At 45.0% G+C, this 13822-nt stretch overlaps 1 protein-coding gene across 1 annotated transcript in view; it reads right to left on the bottom strand.

Moving 5' to 3' along the window:
- Positions 1 to 420: 420 nt before the first annotated feature.
- LOC308312510 (uncharacterized protein) overlaps positions 421 to 13822 on the bottom strand; it is a gene marked incomplete at both ends in the record, with an annotated part of 33136 nt that continues 19734 nt past the window's right edge. The window contains 8 exons of the mRNA XM_080759119.1: positions 421 to 617; positions 3616 to 3813; positions 4460 to 4723; positions 5334 to 5594; positions 6017 to 6058; positions 8959 to 9222; positions 9642 to 9917; positions 10677 to 10856. Coding sequence (XP_080615245.1) covers positions 421 to 617; positions 3616 to 3813; positions 4460 to 4723; positions 5334 to 5594; positions 6017 to 6058; positions 8959 to 9222; positions 9642 to 9917; positions 10677 to 10856 — 1682 coding nt within the window. The remainder of the gene's footprint in view (positions 618 to 3615; positions 3814 to 4459; positions 4724 to 5333; positions 5595 to 6016; positions 6059 to 8958; positions 9223 to 9641; positions 9918 to 10676; positions 10857 to 13822) is intronic.

Raw genomic sequence — 13822 nt, 5'->3', positions numbered from 1 at the left:
CATGTTAGCATTTAGAGCAGCTCATGTTACCACATGTTAGCATTTAGAGCAGCTCATGTTACCACATGTTAGCATTTAGAGCAGCTCATGTTACCACATGTTAGCATTTAGAGCAGCTCATGTTACCACATGTTAGCATTTAGAGCAGCTCATGTTACCACATGTTAGCATTTAGAGCAGCATTACCACATGTTAGCATTTAGAGCAGCTCATGTTACCACATGTTAGCATTTAGAGCAGCTCATGTTACCACATGTTAGCATTTAGAGCAGCTCATGTTACCACAGCATTTAGAGCAGCATTACCACATGTTAGCATTTAGAGCAGCTCATGTTACCACATGTTAGCATTTAGAGCAGCTCATGTTACCACATGTTAGCATTTAGAGCAGCATTACCACATGTTAGCATTTAGAGCAGCTTACATGCAGTGAGCAGCAGTGAGGACCCAACAGGACGCGATGAGGACGCCTCCACAGGCGTGTCTGAACTTGTCAGATGAGTTTTTGTCTCTGCGCTGCAGGGATACCTGCCACGGATGGTCTCCAGGACGGGACAGAGTGCCTCCGCTGATCCTGAGTTCATTGCCGGTCGGGTCCGTGAGCCTGCCGCACTGGCCTGGGTCAAATGGAGACAACTAGAGCATGAGAGCCAGGGAGATAAGTGTGTGTGTGTGTGTGTGTGTGTGTGTGTGTGGTACATGAACATGCATTTTGTAGGCTAATGTGGGAATAATGTTGTTTTTATCGACCATTATTTGGGAAATGACCTGGTCATGTATGATGCAGTCTGACACATGGATGTTGAAATGACCTGGTCATGTATGATGCAGTCTGACACATGGATGTTGAAATGACCTGGTCATGTATGATGCAGTCTGACACATGGATGTTGAAATGACCTGGTCATGTATGATGCAGTCTGACACATGGATGTTGAAATGACCTGGTCATGCATGATGCAGTCTGACACATGGATGTTGAAATGACCTGGTCATGTATGATGCAGTCTGACACATGGATGTTGAAATGACCTGGTCATGTATGATGCAGTCTGACACATGGATGTTGAAATGACCTGGTCATGCATGATGCAGTCTGACACATGGATGTTGAAATGACCTGGTCATGCATGATGCAGTCTGACACATGGATGTTGAAATGACCTGGTCATGCATGATGCAGTCTGACACATGGATGTTGTCACTTACTACTGAGTAGTCGGATGTCAAGAACTTCCACAGAAAAGTTAGAATTTCAAGGGAAAGTGTAAAACATCGTGTTACCGCGGCGCAGTGTTTAATCGCCTGGTAGAGACAGATATGATCAATTAAACTTACCGTAATATCAAAAAACAACAACAGCCATTAAGTCATCAATAATGTTTTTAGAACATAGTTAATTCTAAGTAATTGTAACTTGGCAGGGATTCATCGTTTGGCAAAGTGCTGTTCACTATTTAAAGGTATATTCAGTGATTTCACTTAATTCAAATATCACTTATTTTTTTGTTTTGTTGTGATAATCCTCCCGCGACCGGGAGCCAGTGGAGGGAGCGGAGCAGGGGGGAGACATGTGAGAATTTTGGCTGGTTGAAGACCAAGCGAGCTGCGGCATTTTGGATCAGCTGGAGAGGCTTAAGTGCACATGCTGGTAGGCCAGTAAGGAGGGAGTTACAATAGTCGAGTTTTGATATTTTAATATGCAGGATTTACACCCGGGTTCTGTGCGCGCACCACTGGTCGCATAGAGTGTGTGGCATAGAAATGGTATTCACTCCTTCAAAGATCTTTATATTGATTTCTACAGATACGACATTTTTTAACACAACACACTGCTTCATTTCCAAACATACCTCCCAACTCATCAATGGAATCTATATTTCTACCTGACCCATTGCTCAAAGGAGGTGTTTCTATTATTTATAATTCTCTCTTATGTTTAGATAATAATGCCTCCTTGGAGTATTTAAAAACTGCTTGGGAAAACGATTTAGGAATATCTATCACTGACGAGCAATGGTCTACATCTCAAAAGTTTTGGCACTCTTCTTCAGTATGTGCCAGGCACGGTCTTATACAGTTTAAAATATTACACAGGTTACATTTGTTCAAAGAAAAAATCAACAGAATGTATCCAAATGTGAATCCAGCCTGCGACATCCACTCTAGCTCATATGTTCTGGCATTGCACTAAACTCACATCATATTGGCAAAGTAAATTTAAATCACTGTCAGACATTGTTGAAAGACCTTTTGACGCGGATCCACTGACAGCAGTTCTGGGAGTCAGGGGGCCCGGGGTCAAACTGTTTAATAAAAAAGGAATTGCGTGTTTTTTTCTTTTTTTTTTTTTTTCTCATTTAAAAAAGAATGTCTGTAATTCACTTAATTTACAACAACATGTTGGAAAAGTTTGAGAGCAAGAGTGTCTGTTCTGTTGTCTGTTTTGTTTGTCTGTTCACACTTGTCATTGTTTAACTGTTTTTTGTTTTTTCACATTTATATGTCTTTTTTATTATGTATTGTATGTGGAACATTTACATTGCCTGTTATTTTTTTCATTTTTATAATTGAACTCATTATCATTGTCGATAATATTCTGATGTCATACAAAAAATGCCTAATAAAAACAGTATTAAAATATATATAGGATTTACACACTGCTTTAGCTTGTATTCATTGCCATGTTTTAAACTGTATTTCCTGTACGTTTGAAACAGCTATGGTTTGTGTTGTGTGTATAAACACTGCATAATAATACCCCACTTCCAAATGAATGGTGTTGGTAGCCTACTTGGAATTTGTGTTCTATGAACATCGTTTATTAATTAATGGCTTTTTAAGCGTAATCGATAGTTCATTGAGGCGTGGAAGGCAGAAGGTTATTATATGTGTGTATGTATGTATATATGTGTATATATATATATATATATATATCCCCCACCTCCCTGGCCTCCTCCCTGTAGTTCTTATTCCAGGCGTTATGGGATTATAATTTATTGTATTGTTAATTGTGTTGAATCATGTGTTGATGGGTTATTACTGTGTATTTTTGTTCATGGATTATTGTATCTTTGGCTCTGCTCTGGGGAGTCATTGATATCAGAGCTGTGTCTCAGTGCACAGATAATCAGATAATGTCTCGGTACGCAGATTATCCGATATCACATGAGCAGAGCCACACCGCCATACTAACATGCAGTAGCTTTGCAATAAATGGTTTATGGTCAACCTGAGCTGAAGTGTGTCAATGAACTTTGATGATCATATCTATAGAAAAGTGTCTCTTACCAAGCAAATATATCAGGCCACTGTGTTGTGTTGGATCATGTCCAGCAGTAAAGGAAAACATTCCTAGGCTTGTTTCATTTTCTAAAGTAGCGTTCCTTGTCGAGTGGAAACAAGGATCTGTGCCTGTGATCTGGCAATCCATGACGCCTACTTTTAAATTAGTAGTATTTTAAAGCATCTGCGTTTGAAAACCCAACACCCCACTGTTTATTCCGGTTGGGAGAACTCTGAACTTTACCCCATAGCTCCACCCCCCAGCTATATTGATGACACAACGCCGTGTGTATGTATCAACACTGGTACTGACGACGAACGTACACTTACCTTCACATTTCAGAGTTAAAGGTGTCCATTTCCCAGCCACACACCTCACATAGTTGCGTCCTCTTTTCATAGTATATCCCACCATGCAGTCGTAGAACACCCTCACTCCGGGTGCGTACCTGGTCGTCATCGGGGTGATCATGATTCTGTTCGAACTGTAGACCTCTGGAGGGTCACAGTGCGTTGGAAGCTTCGGAGCTGTGGAGAGATGTGTGTATTGTGTATTTTTATTGTGTATTATTTGAACGTCTCATTACTAAATCGCCGCTACCTCGCGGTTACGCCTCTGATGACTTTTAACCCATTCTGGACGGGAAACACCCTTTTTGGTGTTTTAAGCATGATAAATAGCACATCAAGCTCATAGCAGCCGCACTATAAGCTTGTAGATCTGCTATTTTTGAAGAATCTTGAAAATGTGGTGCAAATCTTTGAATATATATATTCTTTCACAGTGAACGTTTTTAACTCGAATCTTTGCTTCTGGGGGGGGGGGGGGGGTCCCTGGAACAACATATTTTCACACGGGGTCAGCGGCTAATTACATATATTTGTGGGGGTCCTTGACATGAAAATGTTTGAGAACGACTGACATAGAAACATTTGTTTTCTTCAGAAAACTGATTTAGAAGGCATTTGTAGAATCGTCCTCAGATCTAAATGGGTTAAAAAGACAGTAGACATTTTAGCTTTAGTCGATTAGACTTCCGGTTAATTTCGCAGTGAATTTTGGGGTCTTATAAAATACAGGGTATCTATCTGGCTGCACATTTTCATGACGGCTATTGCAGCTGTTGTTTGTGGTCTGTAAAAACTATGAGATGTTTTACTTTAGTTCACTTACGCAGCCGCTGAACATCTAGAGAGTGTAGTGATGACCTCTGGTATCCATGTGTGTTTTTCACCAGACAGATGTACTGTCCAGAGTCTCCAGGAGACACATTGTTCTTCACCAGCTGAGGACCAGTGGAGATGGATCTGTGGTCTTTGTACCAGGTGTAGGTGTCTACTGGTGGGTTGGCTTCACTGCTGCAGGTCAGAGTCACTGTGCTGCCCTCAACAACGCTTCCTGGTGGACTCACTGATACTGAGGGCTTTTCTGGAGGGTCTGTGGAGGAATAAACATTGATTGTATACAGCATTTTAAACCAATATCAATAACAAATCAACTTAGGTTAAAATAATAACACTAATGTAATTATTTTAGACACTAAAGTAATCTAAAAACACTTAAAAAGAGCAAGATAGAAAGAATGTATTTCAATGTATTTTTCTAAAATGAATTATGATGGTATTTATGTTCATGCATAGCTCACACACACACACACACACACACACACACACACACACACACACACACACACACACACACACACACACACACACTGTAAGGATGGAGAGGGTTCTTGGTCACAAGCGCGGAAAGTGCTGACCTTTGGTCTTGGATGTTCTTCAGTTTTGGGAGCAAATTAAGAATGCTTAAATTGCAAGGTTAGTTTTAGAATCTCAATACAGACTAGGTTGACAATTAGTAATCGGACGGAGATTGGTGCTGGCAAGATGCCTTATAAAAGGAGGGAATGACGTCACAACTAGGTAGGCGTGACGACATCCCTGACACACACACACACACACACACACACACACACACACACACACACACACACGCGCACAGACATCATTAATATAATTAGATTGTAATTAAATTAAAAACTCACAGTGGACAGCAACAGTGACTGGAGGTGAATGGACTGTAGCGATGTCGTTAAATGCCTCACAGTGGTATGTTCCACTGTGACTGGGCTGGACGTCAGAGATGATCATTGTGTTCTTCTGTGCCACTTCAGTGTTGTCTTTGTAAAGGATGTAGATCTGGATTGGTGGATGTGACCCACTGGCGCTGCAGGTCAGAGTGACTGAGCTTCCTTTGACAACATCTCCTGGTGGATCTACGGCCAAAAGGACATTCTTGGGACCATCTGTTGGAGAAAGATGTATATCTGTTTTACAGTCCTCCTCATCAGTTGTTTATGTTGTTTACGTTCTTCCTTGGCCCGGACCAACCACTGAGATCTCTGAGAAACTAGAAATATAATTCACCTGCAACACTGCCTGCAGTAAACAAACCGACACACAGTATAAATGTGTACAGGCTATCTGAACATTCATAAAGTGACAATGTAATGATTCTAAAGACCAAATTGTCAAACTTTACCTAAGGAAGAGGCAAACATTGTGAAATATAGGCGATCTACAAACTCACAATGCCTCGCACTGCTTGCAGGTGGGGGGGTTGAACTATTGTAGATTGTGAGGCTGGGGGGTGTATACTATTGTAGATTGTCAGGTTGGGGGGTTGAACTATTGTAGATTAGATTTTAGTAGTGTAGTGGTAGTTTACCGTGTGTAGTAGACAGCGTAGTGGTAGGTGTTGTAGTTGTTACTGTAAAAAAGGAAAACAACAGTCAGGCCTACAGCGCTACCCCAAAAGAAAAGAGGCATTCGACAATTTACTATTTAGGCATTTATCAGACGCTGTTAACATAGGCGGCGGGTGAGTTTTACCTTTGGGTAGGCTATAGAATTGCGTTTGGGGGGGGACTCTCGCGGCCGAGCGAAGCGAGGCCGCCGCGGATTTATTTATTTGTTTATTTCCCAGATGGTCTAAAAATGAGTTATTTAGCATACTTTTACCAATGAATTAGCCTATACACAGACAACGACTTTTGGGCGTCTTTTTCTCAAGTCTCGAGTCAGTCAGTACTCAGTGTAGATTACCCGGCGGTGTTGCTGCCCCTCCGGGAGTCGCGGCTCATGGCTCTACAGACGGCACAGAGACAGCAGTCACTCCGCTGAACGTGTCAGTGTTGCTGCAGTGGTGTGAACTGTGAACCGTGCAGCCTAGGCACTGGTGCTGCTGAGTTCTGACACAGCCGACTCACAGCTTCTTCTTCTGAATTAGGCTAATTAGGCTAAATACATTTTGCTGTTTCCCAAAACAAACCAGCGCGCGCTACTCTTTGCTACAAAGCGACTGGAAGGACGAGGTTTACAGACATACCAATAGTAGTCAATCATATGCTGTATAGTGTATAGCCTATCTGATCAGCGATCACCAGGGGGCAGCGACAACACACACACACACACACACACACACACACACACACACACAATAGCCTTCTATAATGCTGGCATGCTGCGCACATATATTATATATATATTAAAAAAAATACCCAGCATAATTTTTGGGAAGGCTAAGCCTTCCCTAGCCTTATGCACCAGCCGCCTATGGCTGTTAACACAACCGTTGCTGGGATTCCTTCAAAATAGTTTTTTTGTGTTTTAAGCATGAAAAATAGCAGATCAAGCTCATAGCAGCCACGCTATGAGCTTGTAGATCTACTATTTTTGAAGAATCTTGAAAATGTGGTGCAAATCTTTGAATATATTATTTCACAGTGAACGTTCTTAACTGGATGTTTGTAGGATTTATTTAAAATGACTCTTAATATAATCTATAGCCATGTCTTTCCCCTCAGTGGAAAAAAAATGCGTATCAAAATAATATAAAAATTCTATTTAGACTGGAAATTCAGGAATGATCTAGCAGCTGTAATACAAAACAATACAGTACATTAGAATGGAAAACAAAAGAGTTTTACATGTTTCCAGCAGCACATCGGCAGAGATGTATGTCTCTTTAACAGTCCTCTTTATCACTATCATGTGTTGTTCACCTGCTTCCTAGGGAGGCAGTCAGACGTGCTGGTGACAGCATAGCCTGCAGGCCCAGCCAGCGTGCTTTCTGGTCTAGAGGGGCGGGTAAGCCTGGCCCAGCCAGCGTGCTTTCTGGTCTAGAGGGGCGTGTAGCCTGGCCCAGCCAGCGTGCTTTCTGGTCTAGAGGGGCGGGTAGCCTGGCCCAGCCAGCGTGCTTTCTGGGGTCGGGCTCACATGGAGCACGCGCTGGACTATTAAATATTGTGTTTCGAACATTGTGTCTAATAGGTGGTTGCTAGGGTACAACAGATGGTTGCTAGGACCTAATAGGTGGTTGCTAGGGTACAACGGGTGGTTGCTAGGGCCTAAAAGGTGGTTGCTAGGGTACAACAGGTGGTTGCTAGGGTCTTAAAGCAGCTGTTAGGCTCCACTGTAGCTAAATGGCATTTCCCCATTGAAATTAATGAATGTGTGCGTGTGCGTGCGTGCGTGATGACAAGAGTGACGCTCACTTCACACGGGTGTGATTTTTTTAGGGTTAAACAGTGTTGCTAGGGCCTAATAGGTGGTTGATATAGGGCCTAACAGGTGGTTGCTAGGGCAAACAAATAATTACAAAGAATATAAACAAACAAAAAATGTGTTGTAACCTGCCGTTTTTTTTTTTTTTTTCTAATTCTTTGTTTGGCCCAAAACATTGTGTTTGTTGTCATGATGTGTCACGACTCCAGTTGTCTTTGTCCGCGGCGTAAACGTCTTTAAATAAATACTTTCTGAAAAGTCTATGAGGAAATTAATTGGCAAGTGTGGGGTTCCCATGGCAATCAATTGGCTGAGGCAGAGGCTGGAAATTGCACAGGTGAGGGGATTTAGGCTGACAAGCTGAAAATGCGGCACAGTGCAACACGTTTTCAGCTTGTAGATCTGCTATTTTTGAATTGGAATCCTGAAAACTAAATTTTTTATTTAATTTCAGATTAATGTAGTTTAGGCCTATACTTCTGTTAACTTCATGGGTCATGTTTGGAAATCAATAATATATCAATATTCCAATGTTAACCTGCGGGCACACGTGCACACACACACACACACACCCCACCCCCCCCCCCCACACACACACACACACACACACACACACACACACACACACACACACACACACACACACACACACACACACGTTGAGTGATTATTTAGATTGATTAGCGTGGCTAATTCCATCATCTCTATTTACCTACCTCAACCTTTATTTTATTTTATTTATAGTAGTTAACATTCCTCACTGACAGGCACCAACTCTTCTGTATTTCTAACCAGTGTCACGCCTCCTCAGGAGGCTTGGCTCAGATCTGAACCTTAGGAACCTGTTGCGACCGCATGCCCTGACGTCGACCCCAGGCAGGATTTGAACCCACAGCCTTCCACATGCTCTAACCACTACACTACTACTGTGATTAGGGCATTCTCAAATCTTTCATTTGAGTTAGGTGTTGTTCTGTCATGCTCAGAACAGTTGGAGGTCTCTCTACACAAACACATGCATGGATCAATAATGTGTTATGAATCTACAGCAACACATTGTGGAATAAAGTGGGATGTAGTTGTGAAATAGTGTTTATAACTCACCAGAGACAGTGATATAAACTGAGTTGCTGTAATGTGTGTAGTATGGTGGGTCTCCTCTCCCTCCTCGACATCGGTATTGTCCACTCTCTGAGACACTGGAGGGACTGAATGTGTAGGTTGATCCACCTGTCTTCACTAGATTAGACTCTCTGACCCAGTAGATGGTCCATGAAGCTGTACTGTCTTCCACAGTACAGGTGAGAGTCACACTGCCAGATACCAGTACACTGGATCTGTCTGATACCAGTTTAGGCGTTGGTTTAGCTGTGTGGTTTATGACAGAGAAAGAAAATCACACTTGTGTGAAGTGAGGGGCGCTCTTATCATCATGCATCATCACATTCCGTGCTGCTCAGCCAATCAAATAATCACATTCCCCGTGGTACAAAGACACAAAGCTGTGCATAGCGCCCCTCAAAAAAAAAAAAAAAACCTGCACGCACGCACGCACCCACGCACGCACGCACACACACACACACACGTCAGGCAGAGAGTAATGTTAGGATACCACCCCCTCTGCCCTGAAGCACCGCTGATTATCAAGTCCCATTGCCCACATCCTTTTACATATACATGTATCTCTTTATGGCTACAGTACTACAGAACCATAGTTAAACAATCATATTAATGTCATGTTATTATCATGAACATAATGTCAGTGAGTAAGTGATGATGTGACTTACCTGATACCGTCCAGGTGACTTTATCACTTTGTTTCACAACAATCAGGACATCCTCTGTAAGACGACCGGTACACTGGTATTCACCACTGAACCTTGTGCCCTTATACATCGTAAATGTATAAGGATTCTGACCAGAGTAGTTATTGGAAGCAGCACCATCTCTGTCTATTGTATAAGACCAGTCCTTCTCTCCTTCATTCATGTCACATGTGAACGTAACAGTCTCTCCAGTGAATGCTGGGTTGGGCAGAACGGTCAGAACAGCCGGAGGTCTCTCTATACACAAACACATGGATCAATAATGTGTTATGATTAAGACATGTGGTTGCTAGGGCCTAATAGGTGGTTGCTAGGGCAAACAAATAATTACAAAGAATTTTTTTTTTTTTTTTCTAATTCTTTGTTTGGCCCAAAACATTGTGTTTGTTGTCATGATGTGTCACGACTCCAGTTGTCTTTGTCCGCGGCGTAAACGTCTTTAAATAAATACTTTCTGAAAAGTCTATGAGGAAATTAATTGGCAAGTGTGGGGTTCCCATGGCAATCAATTGGCTGAGGCAGAGGCTGGAAATTGCACAGGTGAGGGGATTTAGGCTGACAAGCTGAAAATGCGGCACAGTGCAACACGTTTTCAGCTTGTAGATCTGCTATTTTTGAATTGGAATCCTGAAAACTAACATTTTTATTTAATTTCAGATTAATGTAGTTTAGGCCTATACTTCTGTTAACTTCATGGGTCATGTTTGTAAATCAATAATATATCAATATTCCAATGTTAACCTGCGGGCCACAACACGCACACGTGCACACCCCCCCCCCCCCCCCCCCCCCCCCCCCCCCCACAACACACACACACACACACACACACACACACACACACACACACCCCACACACACACACACACACACACACACACACACACACACACACACACATACACACACACACACACACACACACACACACACACACACACACACACACACACACACACACACACACACACACACACACACACAACCAGGCGTGCTTACGTTGGCATCCCAGGGGGTCGTTCTGGCTCAGTCCGTAGTAGCCCTCCTTGCAGTAGTCACAGCGCGTTCCCTTCACGTGGGACTTGCAGCGACACTGGCCGGCGATCATCCCCATGTCTGGGTCTGTGAGGCTGTCGCAGACGCCCCCCTCCAGAGAGCCCACAGGGTCACAGTCACAGGCTGAGGGGAGAACAGGGTCACAGTCACAGGCTGGGGAGAACAGGGTCACAGTCACAGGCTGAGGAGAACAGGGTCACAGTCACAGGGTCACAGTCACAGGCTGAGGAGAACAGGGTCACAGTCACAGGCTGAGGGGAACAGGGTCACAGTCACAGGCTGAGGAGAACAGGGTCACAGTCACAGGCTGGGGAGAACAGGGTCACAGTCACAGCCTGAGGGGAACAGGGTCACAGTCACAGGCTGAGGAGAACAGGGTCACAGTCACAGGCTGGGAGAACAGGGTCACAGTCACAGGCTGAGGGGAACAGGGTCACAGTCACAGGCTGAGGGGAACAGGGTCACAGTCACAGGCTGAGGAGAACAGGGTCACAGTCACAGGCTGAGGAGAACAGGGTCACAGTCACAGGCTGAGGAGAACAGGGTCACAGTCACAGGCTGAGGAGAACAGGGTCACAGTCACAGGCTGAGGAGAACAGGGTCACAGTCACAGGCTGAGGGGAACAGGGTCACAGTCACAGGCTGGGGAGAACAGGGTCACAGTCACAGGCTGAGGAGAACAGGGTCACAGTCACAGGCTGGGAGAACAGGGTCACAGTCACAGGCTGAGGGGAACAGGGTCACAGTCACAGGCTGAGGGGAACAGGGTCACAGTCACAGGCTGAGGAGAACAGGGTCACAGTCACAGGCTGAGGAGAACAGGGTCACAGTCACAGGCTGAGGAGAACAGGGTCACAGTCACAGGCTGAGGAGAACAGGGTCACAGTCACAGGCTGAGGAGAACAGGGTCACAGTCACAGGCTGAGGGGAACAGGGTCACAGTCACAGGCTGAGGAGAACAGGGTCACAGTCACAGGGTCACAGTCACAGGCTGAGGAGAACAGGGTCACAGTCACAGGCTGAGGAGAACAGGGTCACAGTCACAGGCTGAGGAGAACAGGGTCACAGTCACAGGCTGGGGAGAACAGGGTCACAGTCACAGGCTGGGGGGAACAGGGTCACAGTCACAGGCTGAGGGGAACAGGGTCACAGTCACAGGCTGAGGAGAACAGGGTCACAGTCACAGGCTGAGGAGAACAGGGTCACAGTCACAGGCTGGGGAGAACAGGGTCACAGTCACAGGCTGAGGGGAACAGGGTCACAGTCACAGGCTGAGGAGAACAGGGTCACAGTCACAGGCTGGGGGGAACAGGGTCACAGTCACAGGCTGAGGGGAACAGGGTCACAGTCACAGGCTGAGGAGAACAGGGTCACAGTCACAGGCTGAGGAGAACAGGGTCACAGTCACAGGCTGGGGAGAACAGGGTCACAGTCACAGGCTGAGGAGAACAGGGTCACAGTCACAGGCTGAGGAGAACAGGGTCACAGTCACAGGCTGAGGGGAACAGGGTCACAGTCACAGGCTGAGGAGAACAGGGTCACAGTCACAGGCTGAGGAGAACAGGGTCACAGTCACAGGCTGAGGAGAACAGGGTCACAGTCACAGGCTGAGGAGAACAGGGTCACAGTCACAGGCTGAGGGGAACAGGGTCACAGTCACAGGCTGAGGAGAACAGGGTCACAGTCACAGGCTGAGGAGAACAGGGTCACAGTCACAGGCTGAGGGGAACAGGGTCACAGTCACAGGCTGAGGAGAACAGGGTCACAGTCACAGGCTGAGGAGAACAGGGTCACAGTCACAGGCTGAGGAGAACAGGGTCACAGTCACAGGCTGAGGAGAACAGGGTCACAGTCACAGGCTGAGGGGAACAGGGTCACAGTCACAGGCTGAGGAGAACAGGGTCACAGTCACAGGAGAACAGGGTCACAGTCACAGGCTGGGGACAGGAGAGGATTATTGTTGTGTGTATATATATATGAATACTGGAGAACTCGGGTCGCCGACTGTTCTTCATCTTTGCCGAGATTTCTTCCCCTTTCGCCGACTCTTCGTCACTTTCCGGTCCGAGTTCTGTCTGAGAACTCGGACGGAAAGTGACGAAGAGTCGCCGAAACGGGAAGAAATCTCGGCGCTGGAGCGCGCATCTAGCTACTGCATGATGATCATGCACGCTGATCAGACAGCAGATCAATAAAAGCATGCAAAAGCATGGACCGCTACTTTGCATTCATATTCATGTCATATTTACAGTACTACGGCCTTCACAGTGTGTGTGTGTGTGTGTGTGTGTGTGTGTGTGTGTGGGTGTGCGCGCGCGCACAAAGTGACCTCACAATCTCCGATCATCTTAATATATTTATATACGCTCCAAAAAGCGTTCATATTTTGCGGGACAGACGGATGAGGAGCAGAAATGAAGCGCCAGCATATCGATCCATTTATCACCACGGAGAGCGCCCTGGATGAGGAGATACGAGTCATTCATGGGAGTCAATGACAAGCTAATAGTTGCACAGAGCATTAGCATACGGCAAGCGAAAAGCGAAATGCCAAAAAAACAAATAGGAATCATTCTGAATATTCTTATCTCGCCCCGTGTCGTTTGGACGTCGCTAGGACGTCCACAGACGAACGCACCTCTCGGTTCCAATCCTTATGACGTTTCCAGACGATTTATGTACTAAATGTGCGCGCGCGTGTGAGAGGCACGCTAAACTGTCAACACTTCTACAATAAGCAACAATATAGCTGACTGTCAAACATCATTGTCCAATGTTCTTTCAGAGCAGTGGTTCTCAAACATTATGCATACAGTATACACAGCACATAACCCAAAGTCTGCAAATACTTTGAGTGTGCATATCCCCGGGTATGGACTAGTCAATATAATTTATAATAATCAATTGTTCAGAACTTTACAACAACAACATGAACTCTGTGTGGTAGATCACTCGACTTAGTATACCAAGTGATGATCAATTGCATTCGAGGCTGCGGGCTATATAATTTTGCATATTTGCATCTCGTTAGTTAGCCTATTCTGTACTGTTGTAGTAGGCTAGACATTTACATAGGCCTAATTTATCTG

This window comes from Protomyctophum bolini, assembly GCF_963924005.1.
Source record: "Protomyctophum bolini genome assembly, chromosome: 3".
Classification (NCBI taxonomy): Eukaryota; Metazoa; Chordata; class Actinopteri; order Myctophiformes; family Myctophidae; genus Protomyctophum; species Protomyctophum bolini.
This window is presented reverse-complemented; position numbering and strand designations above follow the sequence as displayed.